The 21,240-nt window shown below is 39.6% G+C and overlaps 1 protein-coding gene across 5 annotated transcripts in view; it reads right to left on the minus strand.

The window, feature by feature from the left end:
• Positions 1–20,408, minus strand: part of ugp2b (UDP-glucose pyrophosphorylase 2b) — a 29,403-nt gene extending 8,995 nt beyond the window's left edge. Inside the window, exons 1-7 of one of the 5 annotated variants that reach the window (XM_052012267.1) lie at positions 19,039–19,154; positions 18,675–18,739; positions 15,326–15,462; positions 13,565–13,672; positions 4,236–4,421; positions 2,551–2,684; positions 114–411 (exon numbers count right to left, since the gene is read on the minus strand). In XM_052012267.1, coding sequence (XP_051868227.1) covers positions 114–411; positions 2,551–2,684; positions 4,236–4,421; positions 13,565–13,672; positions 15,326–15,462; positions 18,675–18,739; positions 19,039–19,139 — 1,029 coding nt within the window. In that variant the 5' untranslated portion in view covers positions 19,140–19,154. Of the gene's footprint in view, positions 1–113; positions 412–2,550; positions 2,685–4,235; positions 4,422–13,564; positions 13,673–15,325; positions 15,463–18,674; positions 18,740–19,038; positions 19,155–19,255; positions 19,449–19,505; positions 19,530–19,617; positions 19,904–20,346 lie in introns of those variants that run through there. The other 4 variants (XM_052012269.1, XM_052012268.1, XM_052012271.1 and 1 more) reach the window with 4 other exon arrangements.
• Positions 20,409–21,240: the final 832 nt, after the last annotated feature.

The following is a 21,240-nucleotide window of genomic DNA, read 5'->3' on the forward strand; positions in this document are numbered from 1 at the left end:
CTTTCCAAAATGCAAATCATAAATTTTACATATTATGTTTAAAAATACTGACATTTTGTGGTGTTTATTGCAATAGAATATCTTGTTATTTGAATCTAAAACAAGTTAATTACCTTAACATCCGCTCTAGTCTTGTCAGTTACTTCCATAACAAATTCGCACTGCTTTCCATTTGGTGGATTCAAAAGATGATGGAGAATGTTCAGGTCAACAGTTGCTCCAAGATTATCAATATTGGATACAAAGATATATTCTTTCCCCTGTTGGAGAAACATTTCCAATAGTCCCGAGTTGTAGAAGCTGGCATAAATGTCTCCATGACCTGGTGGATACCAGGCCTCTGCATTTGACCCAGAACTAGATAATTCTTTAGCTACAGGAAGCAAGGATTCTCTATTAATTCGTGGGTACCTGAGGAACAATTAAGAAAATTGGGAGATTTTACTGAAAACAAACTTTTCTCTCTGGATCTGAATAATGGAAGATTCATATCATTGCATCCCAATCACTGACAATCAACAACAATAATTGGTCTAAAGTTAAGGAAGTAATTTCTGTACAAGGCTATCACATAAACTTTGTTCTTTCTGTTATTGTTGAAACAGTGAACTTAAAACCAAGTCTTTTTTGTTGTAGTGGATATGAATCAAGGCAACTAATCTTTTAAAAAAAATTTCAATTGCACTTAGATTTCGGGTAAAGCTTTCCTTCCTTGTGAAATCTCCTTTCTTTTGACACTAAGAAATTGGTAACGTGGTCAAGCGCAATAAAGAGATAATACTTTTCCTTTCAGTCGTTCTTTGTCTTGGCTACAGGGCAGCAACTGACGTCTTTGGTTGGGTGAACAAACTAAGAAAATTACAAGTTTACAAAACTGATGAAGGATCATTAGATCTGTTAGTTGATGCTGTAAAATTAAAGTGGTACAGGTATTCATAGGCTAGGAATTAAAGCTGCATTGCATCACTGATACATTATCATTCAACAGGAAGTGCAATGCATTCTTGGCAAGTCCATTACATCGCCAGCTGCAAAATGCATTTTGGCCAAGACTTGCAGCATTACGGCCAACATATTTTGGTGGTGTTTTGGGGGGGGTGGGGGGTTGTAAAAGAGAACCTTCCTGGAGATTTGAAAAGATTCTACTTGTAAAATTTTTTAAGAGCTCCAGTAACTGTCCGAGTTACTTTACACAAAAGCTCCCTTAGCATTACACTGAAATTGCATACTGTATCATTGTGTTAGCATTTGCAGATAGTAGTGTTCTTATAACTCTCTGCTCAAATCAATCGGGTTAATTGCCAATGATTTACTGAAAATGCAATAAAGTGTGCAGTATGCAAGTGTACCGTAAACAGTTTAAAAGTAGCACCTAGGACACCACAAAAATCCACTGATTTCAGAAGACTCAAACATGTTACAATTCTTACCTCCATCTTAAATGCTAATTATCAATAGTATCTATTCTCAAATCTCTTTTTGCTTACTTCTATATGACAATCCACACATTTCTATATTACACAACTTTCTTACGGAGGCAAGCTTTAATTAGCTTGTTTAATGGTATAACAAACTATTCAGCAGTCCTGTAAAACACCCCAGATGTGTTTTCCTGGCGATAGTTTTGATGGTTATATTCCAACAGATGAATCTATTAGCAATAATTCTGTATCATTCCATACTAATCTAAAAAGGCAAGTATTTGCAGACTTTCCTCTCCACAGAACTAGCAGCATCAACTGATTTAAACTGGGTCAGTGGGAGACACTTTTGCCTCAAGTTAATGGCCTTAAAATCAAGTCCCACTACAAAGAATTCAGTGCTGTCATAATAACTTCACATAGAACAAGGAGGACAGATAGGTCCTTGGTAAATTCTCACTTTGAAAGCCAGCACTTGACAGTATTAAAGTGTGAAGGAAGTGTCAGCCAGCATTACATGCTCAATCTCTGGATTAGAACTTGTATCATGTTCTTTAGACTACATATCCTTCAAAAAAAATCATCACTTAGGGGAAAAAAGTCACCTGGTGTTTATTATATTGCTGTGTTGGAGAGCTAGCCAATAGTTGCTGTTTTCCCTATATTACATTAGTGATCACACTCCAAAAAGTACTTCATTGGCTCCAAAACATCAGTTTGACCAGAAATCATGCAGTTTTTGTCCTGAAGTAGGAAGTACATCTTCTATCTTTACACAAAATCAATGATAGTTTAACAATTCATTTGTAATTGCATTTAAAATGATGTACTTAACAGAAAAAAAAATCTGAAGGTTAATACTCATAGTATAAAGGAGGTTTCATTAGTGCAGTGGTAGTTGGGTTGCCATTGACACTGTATTAATGCTGCTTCCATCAAATACTCATGAGAAAGTACCAGTGTTAAGTGGGTGATCAACAGACAACACACTTAAAAACAGTTGAGATTATAATTAGATCAGCCATCATCTTATTGGATGCCACAGCAGGCCAGAGATGCTCAGTGGGACACTGCTTCTAATTCATATATTCACAAGGCAGCCTGGAAGAAAAGGAAAAGCTTCCTTTACCTGCTTTGGTTGAAGGTATAAATTTTCACTCCATAGTGATTATACTTCTGTAATATCTTCTTAGTATCCTCATCAGTGTTGAACGAGTTCATTAAGACAAGGGGGACATCTGCATTGTAAGTTCTGTTCAAATGCTAACAAAAAGATAAATTTACATTTGATTGTAAGACAAGGGCAAGTTTTAATCAATATCGCATTCACGAGTACAGTATTATGTAAGTGAAACTAAGCCATTTACCAGAATTCTGCTGATTTTAGTGACACCAACTTTTGCATTTAGTTCCCCAACCCCACAATAATCTTCTGTATGTTTTGTTATGCAGACTCAAACTGAAGAGCATTCCAATAAGTCTTCAAAGGCCAAATACAATATGAACATTTGCATTAGTACAGCACTCTTACATTACATGTGCATAATGCTAGAGTGGGGATGGTCAGGTAATTACAATGTCAATCAAACCTGGTGACCACAACAATGTAATTTGTATATCACATCCTTCACTCAAGGCATTCTTTTCTGGAGAAATTACATTGTTTGTTTTCATTGGAAGAGTTGCACACACCTGTTTAACATGCATTCCCCAACCTTGATTTATACTGAATAAATTGACTGTTTACTTACAATCAATTGTGACCCCTGCAATACACCAAACCTGTCTCCAACTCATTCACTGGCAGTGCCGTTAATAGATACTAAGTTAGTTTAAAAAGATGTCCCAAAACAAAGTGACTTTACTGTACATTTGAGAGTTTTCTGTGAGCTCAGGTGTACACTCAGCCTGACCACATTGTTAATAGACACTTCACTTGAAGAGATGTCCGATGGCAATTTGGAGATGAGCATTTGGAGCAAAAAGAAAATGGATAGAAGGAAAATGGTAATGAGGAGGTTGAGGCATTTGGGAAGTCATTTGAAGCATATAAATTATGAAGTGTCATATAAATTATATAGGAATGATGGGAAAATAGGCCAATAGTGGAGATGGTCACTTAGGTCACTTAGAAGAAACAGGCTACTACTAAGAGCACGGAAGTGTTTAGATTGCAGGACATAGCTAGCTGGAACAGAGATAAAACAAAGATTAAATACTGCAAAGAGTAGTAGGTTATTGATGAAATTGCAAAACCTGCATGCAACTATTGTAACGTAAATACTATAAATTGCTGGAAGACCTTTCGGTCAGTGGAGTATCTTTGAGCTCTCACTCGAAGTGCTCCCCAGTGTACACTGTGACAGGCCTGAATAAACCGACTTGTTTGAGAAGCTCACCACTGCTGTATGAGAGATTCTGTGTGCTCATCTGAGCTGTAATTAAGAGGGCTACTGGGCCCCATATGAAAGCCAGATTCAGGGTGCAGGTTAAACACACAAATTCTTCCTACATCCTTCAGCTGTTTGTTCTTCATCATTCTCACAGGAACTTGAACACCAATGATTCTTTCAGCACCAAGCCAAGGAGGAAGATAGCTTGACTGATAACTGTACGTGCAATACCATGATCAACTATATTGTCCACTTCAGCAATAGTTCATATCTGTGTACCTCGGGGCTTGAATAGAGAAGCCCAAACCAATTTTATGTGGCAGAGTACAACAACAAAGCGAATGTTCCACCAACCAGAAAAAGTAAACAGCAGAATTACTTGACGTTATTCTGATCTAGATGCATTAAAATTTGTCCTTACCTCTATCTGCAGGACTGTAAGATCCAGGAACGTGTTCTCATTACGTACACTAATCAGGCTTTTGGGGCCTTTGCAACCCATGCTAGTACCAAGTCCTCCATTCAACTTCACCACCACCAGTTTCCTTAAAAGCGAAGCTACATCATCTGGTAGCCCTCGGGCCTGTATTTTATCATATGACTGAATCTGGAAGTAGAATTGAAAGTTTAAGAAATGCAACCATCATGATGCTCCACTCAAAGTTAATGCTATGAAATTCCATCAGAAATTCAATTGTCAACTGATAAATGAAAGCAAAATATTTTATTTGAGCACTTTTGTTACTGTTTATTTAGGATCAAGTTCATTTAAATAAACAAATGCTGCAGAGGGGAGGAGGGATGAGTTTCAGCTGACAAAATTCAACAGGCTGAAGATAAAGGATAAAGGCAATACTTAAGAGTAGCCAAATGGTAATATTAATATGTCAGGAAGGGTCAGAGCAAACAAACATAAGATTGCATTTCCAATTAGAGTTAAAGTAGGGGAAAATGGCAAAAATAACTAGAGGCTTTTTATTAGAATGGATACAGCTTTCAAAATAAGATAGAAATGATGGCACAAATACAAAGATCTAACAACCATCACAGAGACAGTAAAAGTGACCAGAGATGGAAATTGAATATACCAGGATACTGAACTTTTAGAAGAGAGGGGAGAAAGGACTGGCTGGCCAGCCTAATAATAAAGCATGGGATAAAAAAGTAGAAGGAAGAAAGGATACCTTGCATGTAAAATTAAGCTGAATCAGCTAAGGGATAAGAAACAGCAAATAGAAAACATTGGTGGGAGTTGTCTATAAGTTCCTTAACAGTAGTGGTAATGTTGGTCATGGTATTTAAAAAAAAATCAGGAAATCAAGGACACATAACAAAGGTAATAAAATAATCATGGGGACTTTAATATACATATAGTCTGGTCAAACTAAATTAGCAGTAATTGTGTGGAGAACAAATTCATGGACTGTATGCAAGATAGTTCTTCAGTATGGTGATCCAGAAATCTAACAAGAAAACAGGCTTATTATTTAAAACATCTTGTATTGTGCAAAGAGTAGTTAAGGAGCCTTAGGGAAGACTAAATAATAATAATAGAATTTTATATTCAGATGAAACACAATTTAGTTCAAATTCAAAGCCAGGATCTTAAATTTAAGCTAAGCAAATACAAAAGTACAAGGCATGAGTTAGCCATGGTAGATTTGGTAACAATATGAAGAGGTATGGAAGTATACAAATACTGGCTTACATGGAAGGTATTAATGTTGTTTATAAAAAAAAATTATCTTCCTCCTTCCATCTGGCAATCCCTAGGGATTGAGGTTGGCTTGCTTCGATTCTGGTTTAATGGGTTCTGAAGTTGTTAACAAGGCCAATGTGGGAAATGCCAAACTCTTCAACAGATGGTACCTGACAGGGCAGGTGGTGCGTATTTTGTGAAGCGCAGCACTCCCGTGACTTATGCAAGGCTTCTGAATGCCCCTGATGTATGGTCTTGATGTTCTTAATACCACCCTGAATGCTCCTTTGCCACCAAGTGATTGTGGGTCGAAGATTCCCAGGAGTCAGTGGGCATATTGTATTTCTCCAAGGAGGCTGAGTAAATCATTGAATTTTTTTCCTATCTGCCTGGTAATCTCTTCTCATGACAGAGTTCTGCATAAAGTCTGCTCAGGGATCTGCTGTCAGGCAACCGAACCACATGGTCTGTGAAAGGAAGCCAACAGAGTGTAACTAGGGACTCAATGCTGGGGACATTGGCCTGGGAGAGAACACACTGATTCACATTCTCCTAGTGAATTGGGAGGATTCTGCAGAGAAAGCCATGATGAGACAACATAGATACAAGATTGACAGACCTTTTGGAGAGTCTTGTGGTTGTAAATAAAATAGATAAGGAATCAGTGGATGTGGAATATTTGAACTGCTGGAAGTTCTTTCAATAATATACCACACAAGGTTATTAAATAACATCAGGGCACATGGGATTGGAGGTAACATACAGACACAAAATGAGGACAGGTTAAGGGAGAGAAATCAAGATCAATAAACTAGTAATTTTGGGGGTGGAAGGTTGTGACTAATCAGAATCAGATTTATCATCACTGACACATGACATGAAATTTGTTGTTTTGCAGCAGCAATACAGTGCAAAGACTATAAATTACAAAAATAGTGCAAAATTAAAAAGGAATAAGGACGTAGTGTTCACGTATCATTCAGAAATCTGACGGTGAAGGGGAAGAAGTTGTTCCTGAAATGTTGAGTGTGGGTCTTCAGGCTCCTATACCTCCTCCCTGATAGTAGTAACGAAAAGAGAAGGTCCAGGATGGTGAGGGTCCTTAAAGATAGGTGCCACCTTCCTGAGGCACCTCTTGAAGATATCATCAGTGGTGGGGAGGATTGTGCCTGTGATGGAGCTGGCTGAGTCTATAACCAGCTGCAGCCTCCTGTGATCCTGTGCATTGGAGGCTCCATACCAGGTTGTGATGCAACCAGTCAGAATGCTCTCCACCATACATCTATTCAAATTTACAAGACTCTTCGGTGACATTGCAAATCTTCTCAAACTCTTAACAAAGTAGAGCTGCTGGCATGCCTTCTTCGTGATTGCATCAGTGTGTTGGGCCCAGGATAGATCCCCCGAGATGTTGATGCCAGGAACTTGAAGCTGCTCACCCCTCAATGAAGACTGGCGTGTGATCTCCTGACCTCCCCTTCCTGAAGTCCACAATCAGTGCCTTGGTCTTGCTGATGTAGAGTGCAAGGTTGTTGTTGTGACAGCACTCAACCAGCCAAACTATCTCACTCCTGTACGCTTCCTCATCACCAGCTGAGATTCTACCAACAACAGTGGTGTCATCGGTGAATTTATAGACGGTGTTTCAGCTGTGCTTAGCCACACTGTCATGGGTGTAGAGAGAAACAGAGTAGAGCAATAGGCTAGGCACACATCCATGAGGTGCACCTATGTTGATAGTCAGCAAGGAGATGTTATTGCTGATCCACACTGACTGTGGTCTCCCTATAAGGAAGTTGAGGATCCAGTTGCAGAGGGAGGTAGAGAGGCCCAGGTTTTGAAGCTTGGTTATTAATACAGAGGGAATGATGGTGTTGAACGCCAAGCTATAATTGATGAACAGTAGCCTTACATACAGTATGTCTTGCAGTTGTCTAGGTGCTCCAAAGCAGAGTGGAGAGCCAGTGAGATTGTGCGTGCTGTGGACTGGTTGTGGTGGTTGGTGAATTGCAACAGGTCCAGATCCTTGCTCAGGCACGAGTTATTTGAGCCATGACCAACCTCTCAAATCACTTCAGAGTAGATGAGTGCACTACCAGGTAATAGTTGTTGAGGCAGCTCACCCTGCTCTTCTTGGGCACTGGAATGATTGCTACCCTTTTGAAGCATGTGGGAACCTCAAACTGCAGCAGTGAGAGGTTGAAAATGTCCTTGAATATTCCAGCTAGTTGGTCAGCGCAGGTTTTCAGTTAAATCAATCTATATCAGTGACAGGGACGAGGGAACTAAGGGAAATACATCCAAGTTTGCTGTTGATACTAATCTGGGTGGCTGTGAGAGTTGTAGGAAGGATGCAGAAAGAGGACACTAACGGCAATTTTTGTTTTAATACTGAGCAATTAAAAGATGTTGATATTTGGAGGAAACTGGGTATCCTTGTACACAAGCCAATTAAAGCTTGGATATATGTATTACAAGCAATTAGGAAGGTGAACAGTACTTTGGTCTTTACTGCAAGAACATTGGAGATTAAAGCTATCGTATTGCAATTATGTTGTAATAGGGCCCAGGTGAGACCGGACAAGGAATGTCTCCCTTGACATGGAGCAAAACATCTGGGATTCTGTCTGATCCAATAGTATTTGCAGCATTTGATGTTCTCAGCTGTTCTTGACGTCATATGAAATGAATCAAATGACTGGAGAGTTGCTTCTGCGATGCTGTGGATCTCAGGAGGAAGCAGAGATGGATTATCTGTTTGGCACGTGGACTTGGTCACATATATTTCAGCCTTTTGTTTCTTTTTTTCATTATGTATATCCTGCCTCACTGAGCAAGGGAATATTCTTGGAGTTTCCACCTCCTGTTAGCTGTAACTTTCCACCATCATTCATGACTAGATGCAGTAGGAATCATGGGGTTCTAACTGAGCTGTTGGTTGTATGATTGCTCAAGTCTGTCTATTTGTACACACATAGCCCTGTCGTGGCTTCCCTTGGTTCACACCTCATTATTTTTAGATATGCTTTCTGCTGCTCCCAAAGTGCCCTTTTGCATGGTTTCAGTCTTCCAAACTATTGACTAATCCAAACTGGATAACAAAACACACATGTGGAGAAAATTTAATGGATATATTCAAACTCATGAAAAGTTCCTACGAGTAAGCAAGGAGTAACATTTTCCAGGACAGAAACATCAGTAATCATATCAAAAGATGCTAAATATTTACAAAAGAACCAGAGCATGAGAGAAAAGGCTATTCAGAACTTGATCAAAATTGCCAAAGGCGGCCAAAGATGATTCAAATATTTGCTGAAAAGAAATTAGGCAAGTAGCTGAGAAAGGATTATTTGGTGGTAATAGGGAAATGCACAAGATTGAGATTAATTGTACAGCCATTTCAAAAAAGATGTACAATGGGTCAAATTGCTTCCTTTAGTGTTGCATTATTCTATGATTCCAGCAAGATAAATAAGATCTTCTCCCAAAGTGATGCTTTTAATAATGGTCCCAAATGAATTCCAGAACAAAAAGTAGCTGCTGATGGACAAGGTTTTTTTTAAATAAAGAACTTGACTGCATTTACACAGCAACTGGTATTTAGGGTAATACGATAATACTGACTCAATTATTGCTGCTGTATCAAGAGTCTCATTTGCAAATCCAACACTTGTTTATTGTAGGTTGATAGATTTTATGGGAACCTTTTGTTACTGCACAAAGATACCATAAATTTTGAAAGAATGGTTCTACCTCTTCAAAGCCATATGATTCAAAGCCAGATTGATAGAAATTTATATCAAAGTCCATCATATCTGTGTTGAAGATTAGAAACATAGAAAACCTACAGCACAATTCAGGCCCTTCAGCCCACAAAGCTGTGCCAAACGTGTCCCTACCTTAGAAATTACTAGCCTTACCCGTAGTCCTCTATTTTATTCAGCTCCATGTACCTATCCAAAAATCTCTTAAAAGACCCTATCGTATCCGCCTCCACCACCGTTGCTGGCAGCCCATTCCACGCACTCACCACTCTCTGGGTAACAAACTTACCCCGATATCTCCTCTATACCTACTCCCCAGCACCTTAAACCTATGTCCTCTTGTGGCAACCATTTCAGCCCTGGGAAAAAGCCTCTGACTATCTACATGATCAATGCCTCTCATACACCTCTATCAGGTCCCCCCCCCACCCCCAAATCCCCCATCGCTCCAAGGAGGAAAGGCCGAGTTCCCCCAACCTGCTTTCATAAGGCATGCTCCCCAATCCAGGCAGCATCCTTGTAAATCTCCTCTGCACCCTTTCTATGGCTTCCACAACCTTCCTGTGGTGAGGTGACCAGAACTGAACACAATACTCCAAGTGGGGTCTGACCAGGGTCCTACATAGCTGCAACATTACCTCTCGGCTCCTAAATTCAATTCCACGATTGATGAAGGACAATATACCATATCCCTTCTTAACCACAGAGTCAACCTGTGCAGCTGCTTTGAGCGTCCTACGGACTTGGACCCCAAGATCCCTCTGATCCTCCACACTGCCAAGAGTCCTACCATTAATACTATACTCTGCCATCATATTTGACCTACCAAAATGAACAACTTCACACTTATCTGGGTTGAACTCTGCCACTTCTCAGCCCAGTTCTGCATCCTATCTATATCCCACTGTAACCTCTGACAGCCCTCCACACCATCCACAACACCTCCAACCTCTGTGTCATCCGCAAACTTACTATCCCATCCCTCCATTTCCTCATCTGGGTCGTTTATAAAAATCAGAGTAAGGGTCCCAGAACAGATCCCTGAGGTACACCACTGGTCACTGACCTCCATGCAGAATATGTCCCTTCAACAACCACTCTTTGCTTCCTGCGGGCCAGCCAGTTCTGGATCTACAAAGCAATGTCCCCTTGGATCGCAGGGCTCCTTACTTTCTCAATAAGCCTTGCATGGGGTACCTGATCAAATGCCTTGCTGAAATCCATACACACTACATCTACCGCTCTCCCTTCATCGATGTGTTTAGTCACATCCTCAAAAAATTCAAATCAGGCTCATAAGGCAGGACCTGCCCTTGACAAAGCCATGCTGACTATTCCTAATCATAATGTTCATAATCCTGCCTCTCAGGATCAAGATTGGAACACAGGAACATCCAAGGCTCCCACAATCAGACCAGCCCCAGGGTTAAGGAGGCAGCACCCCAATACACTCCATAGGGAAAAACTATGTATTTCTCCTATTGAGCAGCTTCTACTTCTCCAGGCCTAGAGATGAACAATCAACACCCTTATCAGCTCCACTGCTCCCACTTTCCACCACCTGGAATGCCACCAGCCTGCCCATTCCACATCCTGTTGCAGATCTATACTGAAGCATTGAGCCCAATGTGTAACCTTTATATGTTACTGTATGAAACATATGCAATCCAAAACTAACTCTAGCAGATGAACAGCATACAAGCCAGAGTGTTAATCAAGCTGTACTGACAGGTTTTTCCTTTCATATTTGAAAGCAAGAACAAGCTGCTTTTCATAAAGTATATTTAAATCGTTCAGCACTTTTCTTTTACTTCCTGACCCATCAACTAGAATTTGACTGGAGGACCCAAGTGCCTCATATAAACCATCTCCAGTTCACAACTGTGCTGACAGAATAAGGCTCCTTGTTAATAAACTGTTACTTTAAGTCTCCATATAGAAAGTCTGAAACTTTGTAAGAAAGAAGTGAACAAAGTAACCCAGATACACATCCTAAAATAAAAACATCTAGAAAGTGAACTGAAATGGAAAACCAAAACAAAGCTTCAAATTAAACTACAAACATTTATCATTTTGAATTGTGTGTAATTACATAATGAAGAACAGAAATAATTATCGTTCTTGTTCTCATCACCTATTAGTTTTCAAAAGAAACAAAGCATCTGGTGACAAACTTCTAATATAATTAATTTTAACTAAAGTTAATATTTGGGAATGTTGATAAATATTTGATAAAATATTTCACTGATAGTTAAGTGTATATGGTACTGATAATTCAGTAACACCAATTTAAAAATAAAAATTGTCCTGACAAATCTATAAGATCATATTGCCCCCATTTCATTTGGCAAAGGAGGGTTATGTTTTCCACTCCAAAAGTATTATGTCTACTTGATACTTCATACATCCCTATGGAGTACCTTAATTGGCTGGTCCCTCCCATATACTGCTCTTAGCAATAAGAAACTAAACATTCTACTTTTTTGGGAAACAGAAGGCAGTTACTACAGCAGTGGAGCAGTGGTTAAATAACCAAACTAGTAGCCCAGAGGCCTAAAATAATAATCCATAAACAAGTTCAAATCTCAGCTATGGAATGTAAATTATATTGCAAAGTAATTTGGAGCAAAAAACCAAACTAGTCTTAGTAAACGTAAACACAAAATGCCAGATTGTAATAAAACCTTATCTGGTTCACTGTTGTGCTCCAGAGAATAGAAGAGATTGAGAGACCATGCATCTGGTCTAAATGTGGTGGGCTCACAGCCAATCTCTGAAAAGCTCAATAAGCTACTCACTTGTCTCAATGGACTGCATAAGTTTGAATTAGTTCACCATCACCTGCTCAATGGTAATTAGGGATAGGTAATGTTGGTCATGCCAGTCATCCCAAAATACCACTCCCACCTACCCCCCCTCTCCCCCCCACACAAAAAAGCAAGAGGTATAGTCATTTAATATTTTAAATTCAAAAACACTGGCAATTTTTTTCCATTTCTAAAGGCCCCACAATTCCTTCAACTTCAGTACTTAGGAGAATGAAACAGGCTCAATATGATAGCTTTAAGAATTTTTCCCCATTAAATCAGTAACCAATATTTGTTAAGAAACAAGTGGTCTGGTGAGGGAAGGGGACAATGGACTGTTCACAAATGTCACGGTTTTGACTTATTTATATCAACATCTCTTGTCAAAAGTGTCCACAGAATCAATTAAAATTAGATTTGCCAACAGCTTCATTGTACAGGGCTTTCTGCATCCATAAGGAAAGTTGTCTGACCCAAATGACATTGCTACCATGTACAGAGGATGCAGTCAGGGCCAAGAATCCCCTGAACAAGTGCAATTCCAATAAAAGGAGTAACCAATTACATCATCATCCCTTGTGATGACTAGGAGAACTGTGGAAGCTGTCCCTGAAGGCACATGATAAGAATTCAGCCAAACACCAGCATTCAGCCAAGTCAATCCCTCAAAGTTACAAAGAACATTTTTAAAGAGATATCAAAGGCATGGTGGCCTGATCTTCTTCCAGATCTTGCTTGCTGGAGGCAGCCATACTCAAAGAATTTCCAGATAAGCATGACACAGTGTAGGACAGTGGTTTGTGGATGGAGAGGGAGGAAGTGCCAAGCTTTAACTTAGGGAAGTGAGAAATGTGATGAAGCAGCTACCTTTTATAAAACGAGTGTCTTATGTATTTTTTGAATGCCTTGAAACATTTTGCTTGTGTGTGGTCAGACATGAGGAATGGGTCAAGGCAAATTCTGTTTTATACTTTCTTTCCCATCTTTCACTTGTTAATATAACATCCATGGTTACAGGAGAGTTTGAGCCTGTGGTGCTCCAAGGCCCTTCTGTTACGCAAGGGAGTTTGCTGCCCCACCTGCCACTTGTACCTTATTATTGGAATACAATGATGGCACACTTTGTTCTACAATTGCCAATGATTGTTATTGGTTACAATTGGCTACAAGTGTGGGAGAGCACTATACCTCTAAGGCAACCTCTTTAGAATAAAATCTAGCATAGTATTTATCCATTAGGACCTCTAAGTCAGTCACTAAACTTAAGCAGAAATTTCACATGCAGCAGCTGTCCCTTTTGCTACAAAAAGGAAACAACATATAGGTCTGATTAAATAGTTATTTATCAAACAGATGAACTTTACAATGCAAAAACAATTCCGGTTCTGGCAATTCATTATTTACTTATTGGTTGTAGGTGTAATATTTCTATCCTATTCATATTTTTTTTAAACCAAATTGCTGTATGCACAGGACTTACAGAATCTTCAGGAGCCTTTTGAATCTTCTCCCATTCTACTGAAGGACCTTTCCGCTGTAGTAAACTGTGAAACAACTTCTGGAATCCCTCAAAATCTTTTTTCACTTGCTGCAAAACAAATAATAACACTTTTCAGGCATACAGTATTCACAATTATACATATATCTGAAAAGGACAAACTTTACTATAGAGTATCTCTATACCGCATACATATTTATGTGAGCAGCAATTTCAAATTTCAAGTCAGTCAATTAAACTCAAAGTGAACTTACAATGAAAGGTCAAAATTACACACAACAAATTAATTTGCTCTGAAATACAAGGCTTTTTTGATTACTACTTAATGCCCCAGAGAGAAAAAAATATAATGCACTCTTATGCTTTTGGCTCATTGTTAGTTTTTAAAATCAAGGAAGGAGAGAATCACTCATGTCCAGCATTACTTTAAATCAACACTGTGGCTGAATGAATGTGTGTAAAAACTAGAAGATCAAGGAGTATTATTACTAGAAATCTAACTTACAATAATTAAATTTACATTATAGTTACAAAAGTGTTCATAACAGTCATCATGGCTCAAGTTTTGCTATGAATGGTAGAAGTACACACTTGCTGGTCCCTTCACTGACAAATGTGCCAAGCTTTTCACCACTTTCTCCAAACATGACTCAGGAACAGGAAATGTGCCTTGTTTAAATATAATAAATTACAGCGAGATTTTTCAGCAACCAGATTTGACCAGGAAGTACAAATTAAATTTAAAACACATCAAATGCAAAGATTAGGGAAGTAAAATGAGATTAGGGAAATTCTTAAGGATATAACACACACTTGCAAAATTGAATTTGTTTATTGGTAATGCTTTGAATAATGAATATTAATATTGAATATTAAATATGCAATTACATCTGAAGACATCAGCCATTAGAATTTCTGACATGGTTAGTGGGTAACAATTGGCAAGATTAATTCCTTTACAAGATTTCCATACCAAGTCTATCAGCAAGGTGCTGCTACAGAACAGCCTGTGAGGAACAGGATTTCTACACTTAATGTCCTATCAGTAGAAATCTCTCGCGCCGCCCCCCAATTACTCTATAAAACATTGAACTTTGTAACCCTTGATTATCCTAACCAAAATCCAAGCCTATTTTTGAAGCAAATTATTTTATTCATTCACTGATTATATACCTCAATCAGAATGTCAGGAATTAATGCCCATCTCTAACAGCTCTTGCAAATTTGTTTTTCTTCACAATAAAGTCCTCAAAATGACAATAGAGTTTTGATTATTAATTCTGATATCCTTCCAGACGAATAATAAACAAATTAAATGAATTCCTGGAAATTTAAGTCAATATTGCATCGAATACTACAATTATAGATCATCCAGCACCTTCTGTCACAAGGAAACATTTCATATCCTCCTTTATATATTCCTGAACTAGTTCTGCAGATCCCAAATAATTTCATCCCCTCCAATCTACAGCTCTAATTTTATGTGTAACCACCCCTCCATTCACCTCCCCACTGGTAAAACTGAGCAGTTCAACTCGACTCTCCGGACTTGCCTTTCTAAACTTTTCCAATTATCTTTTTCTCTGATATCAAATGATTCAATAAAACCAATCACTTTTCCCAAATTTTGAATCATTTTGACTTCCTTGCATTCTTTTCCAACCAGCTTGCATAAGGGGCAAAGTTTTCTATCTAAATACTCTAAATACATTGTGCTGCTGAAAAGAGAAACTATACACATACGTTATACTCAGTCTTTGAAGCAGTTGCCAATAATTGAGCAAGCTCTTTCTCCATAGCACTTTCCAGTTGCTGGCACTCAAACTGGGCTATCCCACCTTTTGACATGGTTGCAGTGAAGTCTGATGGTACAGGAACACCTAGAAGGTGGGGAGAAGAAAAGTCCATTCACTCAAACACTCAAACTACATTTCTGTAAATACGTATACAAAGTTACAATAATTTGTGAAGGTGCATTTAAAGTCAAATCAATTGGGAGGATTTAGTCAATGCTAAATTAAGTAAGATTCATCCTAATACCCAAATCTTATGAAACATTAAATTGCATCAATTAATCATGGAATCAGAGTCATACAGCATGGAAACATGCCTTTCAGCCCATCAAGTGTGCACCATTAAGCACCAATTTGCAATAACTCCTCCCCATCAAGTCCCACCAGATACCACTTACCTACACACACTAGGAGCAATTCACACCGGCCATTTAACTTGCTGACCCACACATGTTTGGGGTGTGGAAGAAAACCCACATGGGTAGAGTGTGTAAACTCCACACAGACAGGACTGGAAGTCATTTTGAACCAAGGCCACTGTAAGGCAGTGGCACTACTAGCTGTGCAACTATGTTGAAGCCCTAATGAAAGTTGAACAGCAATCAAACACAAATAATCTTCCAGATGATTTTTTGAATACAAAGCAATGATGACAGTGTAAATATATTTTATGCTGTTAGTCATCTATACTCCAAAGCAGGAAATACAGGTGGACACGTGTTACAGCCGTTTGGGTAAACAAAATTTGCCCTTACAGAATTCACAGATCACTAGCCAAAAAAATTTGATATACTGAATAAAATTAAATCTCATGGAATTTGTCAGAAGGATGAATGATTTTTCTTTCAATTCACATTTCTTGACACATGCAGATGACGCAACTTCACATTATGGAAAATAGTGATACAGTTTTCCAGGAATGCAACCCTCCCCCAGCCACGCGTAATATAGGGGTTGCCTGTGCAAGAAGGCAGAATTAATGCTTTCGGACCTCAAAGGCCAGATTATCAGGTCTGAGGGCAAATAAATCTGATAGCCACAAACCAGACTCAAATAATACTCGTGGGTGAGACACTAGAGATTGCCCTTAATTCTTGCAAACATATGATTAAAACACAAGGGAAAAATTTGAGGGAAATGAAAGTGCCTTATAGAAAGCTCATGAACAGCAGAGAAAACAGGACAATGGAGAATATGAAGAATTTAAGATAAATCAGAAAGGCAGCAAAAGAGAAATACAAAATTGTTAAAGAAAATGGTAAAATACTACAGGTCGAAATAAAAAGTCAGGTTGGGAATAGAGGTAATAAAGATGAACAATATTAAAGTCAGAGCACCAATTAAGAAATGCCAGAATTATTAAATAATTTGCTTTGTACGTACTGAGGGGAAGATAAGACAGAACTATTTTTTTAAAAAATCACAATGACATAGCTAGTATACTGCTGCCTTATAGCTCCAGAGACCCATGTAAAATCTTGACCTCCAGTGCTGTCTGCATGGAGTTTGTACTTTCTCCCTGTGACCACATGGGTTTCCTCCACGTCCTCCAGTTTCCTCCCATGCCCCAACTACTTGCAGGTCGGTAGGTTAATTGGCCAATGCAAATTGCCCCTGTGCTACTGGTAATTTATGAAATCTGGGGGAAGTTGATTGGAATGTGGGGAGAATGAAAATACGGGATCAGTGTAAATGGGTATTTGATGGTCCGTGTTGCATGATTCTATGAGATGCAATTAGAAATTATATAACCACCTCTAAAGTAAGTGAAATAATAAATTATCTCCATTCCTTGGTCCAAGTGGATCACATTCACACATTTTAAAAGAATCTAGGGAACAGATAGCAAAGGCACCATTGTACCCATTTAATAATTCATTGAAAAAAGATATAGTGCCAGAAAGCTGACAGAGTGTAATGAAATACTTTTATTTAAGAAGGAAGTTAGAACACATCCAGTGACCTCGAGTCTTATGATCAACAGCAGGAAAATTAATGAAAACACTTTTAAAAGAATAAAAAGAAACATCAAGAAGCAAAAACTACATCAACATGGATATCAAAAGCTTGATCAACCTTGCCAAACTCTCTGAAGAGGTAATAAGAGTAGGTATGAGAAACTTGGCTAGTTTTTCTAAACTGCCAAGTGATAGAATACCAAATGAGGTAAAAGTGTATAGAGCCAAGAGACCTACATCAGCCAACTCTTCCTTCTGCTTTTGTCAGAATACGGAGTTGGGGGGGTGGGTTGGGGGGGGGGGGGGAGAGATGCGGTGGCAGCAGTGTAGTTATTCGTAAAGGCAGGTAGAATGTGGGGTTTCACAAGGATCAGCATCAAAACGACTTGTCTAATTTATATTTAAGACTTGTAAATCAGATATAATTTCTAAAATTTGTAAACACCAAAGTGGCTGATGGGGGGGGGGGGGGGTCGGTGTAATTAATACAAGGGGATACTAAAACAAATTTGAAATTATTAGTAAATTTAATATTGCACAATTATTCAAACTCCAAGCCCCTATGCAAGGCATTACATTTTGGTTAGGAAAACGAGGGAATGTGTATATTAGAAAATAATCTAACTAAGGGAAATGAACTCAGGAGTACAAATACACACTTAAATGAACATGGCAACACAGAGTAATAAGACTAAGCACAAGGGTTTGTTTATAGAATTGAATAAAGAGATTTTATATCAAATCTCTATCAAACTCTATTTAGATTACACTTGGGAATTTTGTGTACGTCCGCGAGGCACTTTAGTAAAATTATAGAATACTGCTGGCGAGGGTGTAAAAAGGATTTACAACAATGGTACCAGAAAATTATAGAATACTGCTGGCGAGGGTGTAAAAAGGATTTACAACAATGGTACCAGAAAATTATAGAATACTGCTGGCGAGGGTGTAAAAAGGATTTACAACAATGGTACCAGAAACTTAAGGTTATTCCCCCCAAGGTTAAGGATGCACTCACTTTGTTTCACTCATCATCCCTACTGTACTATCATTCCCCAAACATCTTCATACACCCCTCTCCCTACTAAAATTAGTACTACTTTATGGCTGAAAAGCAAACTAATCTTTAACCCAAGAATCATTTCTACTTTGAAGACAGTTTCCAGCCAACCATTCTGCCACACCTCCAGAGTCAAAATACCCGAGTGGCACAAGACGTCTTTACAATTATAACTGTTTGAGAATAAACACGAGAGTGTTTGTATTTGTGGGAAAGAACAAAACTGGAGATCATCGATTTAAAGGTGGCACAAAAAATCAGAGAATGCAAAAGAAATTTACCTAGAGTGATGAGAATCCCTGCTAGCGAGAGATCCAGGAAAAGGTTTTGGGCGTATACGGAGAAGCTAGATTAACATGATACGGAAGGAATACATTATGCTGATAAAGTTAGAAAAGTAAAACTAGGAGCAGTGAAGCAAAAGATGGGCTGAGTAATATGTATATTCCAAGACAGATTTTTTTTGTTATAACAACTTAATTAAGAATCTGAGATTCTTTAAATCTAGTGTCATTTTTTTAAACAATGTTCTTTCATTTAGGAATCTTAAATCCTAGAACTTGCTTTTGCGTTTTTCAGTTCCTGATCCATAAACAATCAAGAATGAAATAGAGACAACAATTAAGCAGTCACATTAAAATTTACCCACGCTGGCAGCCCAGTAAAACAGCTTCGATTTCTGCCTGTTTACTCAGGTGTTCGCGCTTATTTCCAATGTAAGCACTCGAAAAGAAACGCGTGGCCATTGATCGTCGATATTTTAAGATATGCTGTTTGGCAAGCACAAGCTTTCAGAAGAACAAATATGCGCTCTTTCGTCAATTTGAACGTTCCCCCCTCTCGGACCTCGTCCATCACTTACCAAATATTTAGCAATGGACTGACGCGCCTTCCACCCCACAGAACAACGCGAAAAATTCGCCGCAGATTTAACCACGTAAGAGACAAATTGCAAACTGCCGGTCGTCCCAAGGAAGGTTCTCGAGTCAACAGAAGAAATTATAGAATACTTCATTGAAAATATTTTAAACTTTATATTTCAGGAATCCAAAAGCTAACTAATGTAATGTTTGAGTCCCTTAATATTACCAAGGGACTAAAGCACTGGTTACCTCGCAGAGTGGGAAGAGACAACTTGCCCCATCGCGACCAGCAGTCCGATCAGTCCCATTCCCAAATCTTATTTCTCCCACAGCCCTACAAATATTTCCTTCTCAAGCTTACCTCCCGACATTCTGCCAAAATAAATCAGTATGAGCACTTTACAGTCAATCACTTGCGGATGAACAGTACTAAAAGCCGCCAATTAAGAAGCGTTCAGCACTCATCGACTTTGGGAGGCTTAAAAGACTGAAAAAGAGGCGGGTCCGCCACGGGACAAGGATGCACCCCGTGGCACAAACTGTTGAGCTTCACTTTCGACCGATCGCGGCTCCCAGAGGTCACGCCTCCACTGCCGCTCCGCACGTCCCGGCCCGCAAGGGGCCATCAACCAGGCGCGCCCCCGATCCAGGCGCGTCCGCCTCAAGCCACTCGCCCGTGGCGCGCGCGTGCGCGCACCCGCCAGGCGCGTCCCCGCCCGGCCCCACCGCCCCACTTCCCCGCATCACGCGACCCCCGCCGCCGCCTCCGCGCGCTTCCTCGTGTTTACGTCACACGCGCCCCATCACGAGCGCCAACTCTTGCCGATCATTTAAAATAAACGGCGGATGTCCGCTTGCTAATCGCCGGGTAACGGAAAAAAATACTTCAGCGTCGCTAATGAAGCCCAAGTCCCCTCCCCCTCATCGCATTGCAGAGTCCGGGCATAGACCCCACTCCAGACTGCCAGCCCTGCCTTCTTCCCTTTACACCTCTTATTTTCCCCCGCCTCCTCTACCAACGGCACCGAGCATCGACGACAAATTAGCACTCCCCGGGGCGCTACTGTATGGGACACACAAACAAACCCACCTTCGGGTGCAGGCGAACTACAGGCACTGAAGGCGGGGTGGCGAAGGGGAAAGACACCTATTGGGTTCATGGCTATGATTGGCAGACAACGTAACCTATCAGCGGGTGATCGCAATAGCGTGACGCTACGTGACGACCTGAAGGTCGAGGACAAAAAGGAACAGGCGGAATTAAAACCGGGATGCAGGCCAGTGGAGGCTATATATAAATGTTTATCTGTTTGAAGTTGCAGCCAAGTGGCTGGGGAGTTTTGACAGAAGTCATATTAACTTCGTTTCATTCTTCACTGGTGGTGTCTGAAATGCAGAACATTTTCTGTTTTTGTTATAGATTTCCAAAACCTGCATTTTTTTTGGTTTTCAGTAGCTCAATAGTATCTTGATTCGTCTACCTATTCATAATTCTGTAATTCTCAAAGTAACAGCCATAGTGCGAACAAAATGTTTCTCAATCTTGAGTCTTAACGTTTTCAGCTGACTGTACCTAACTCTAATGAATTACTTTTTTGGATTGGTAGTTAATACTTTGAGATAGCTTCTGATATCTCATTCTTATGTGTACACCAGTTGGAACCACTGATCTGAAGCCTAAGTTCTGGAATGCATATCTAGACATGAGTTTCGGAGGCCCAAAGGTTGGGGCGGTCCTCCGATTCCTGACAGTTTCTGAAGTTATCAGAAACCAATTCTGAAGTGTGATTGTTATCCCTGCACTGTTTGATTCTAATCTTAAGGCCACCCATTTGAAAAAAAAAGGGAATGTGGTTGTTGCTGGCAAAGTCAGTACTTAATGCCTGTCCCTAACTGACAGGCATTGTTGTGCTACTTTCTTGGACTGCTGCAAAAGTACTCCAGCAGTAGAGTTTGGTAGGTAATTCCAGGATTTTGGCTCAGC

This window comes from Pristis pectinata, chromosome 3 (genome assembly GCF_009764475.1).
Source record: "Pristis pectinata isolate sPriPec2 chromosome 3, sPriPec2.1.pri, whole genome shotgun sequence".
Taxonomy (NCBI): domain Eukaryota; kingdom Metazoa; phylum Chordata; class Chondrichthyes; order Rhinopristiformes; family Pristidae; genus Pristis; species Pristis pectinata.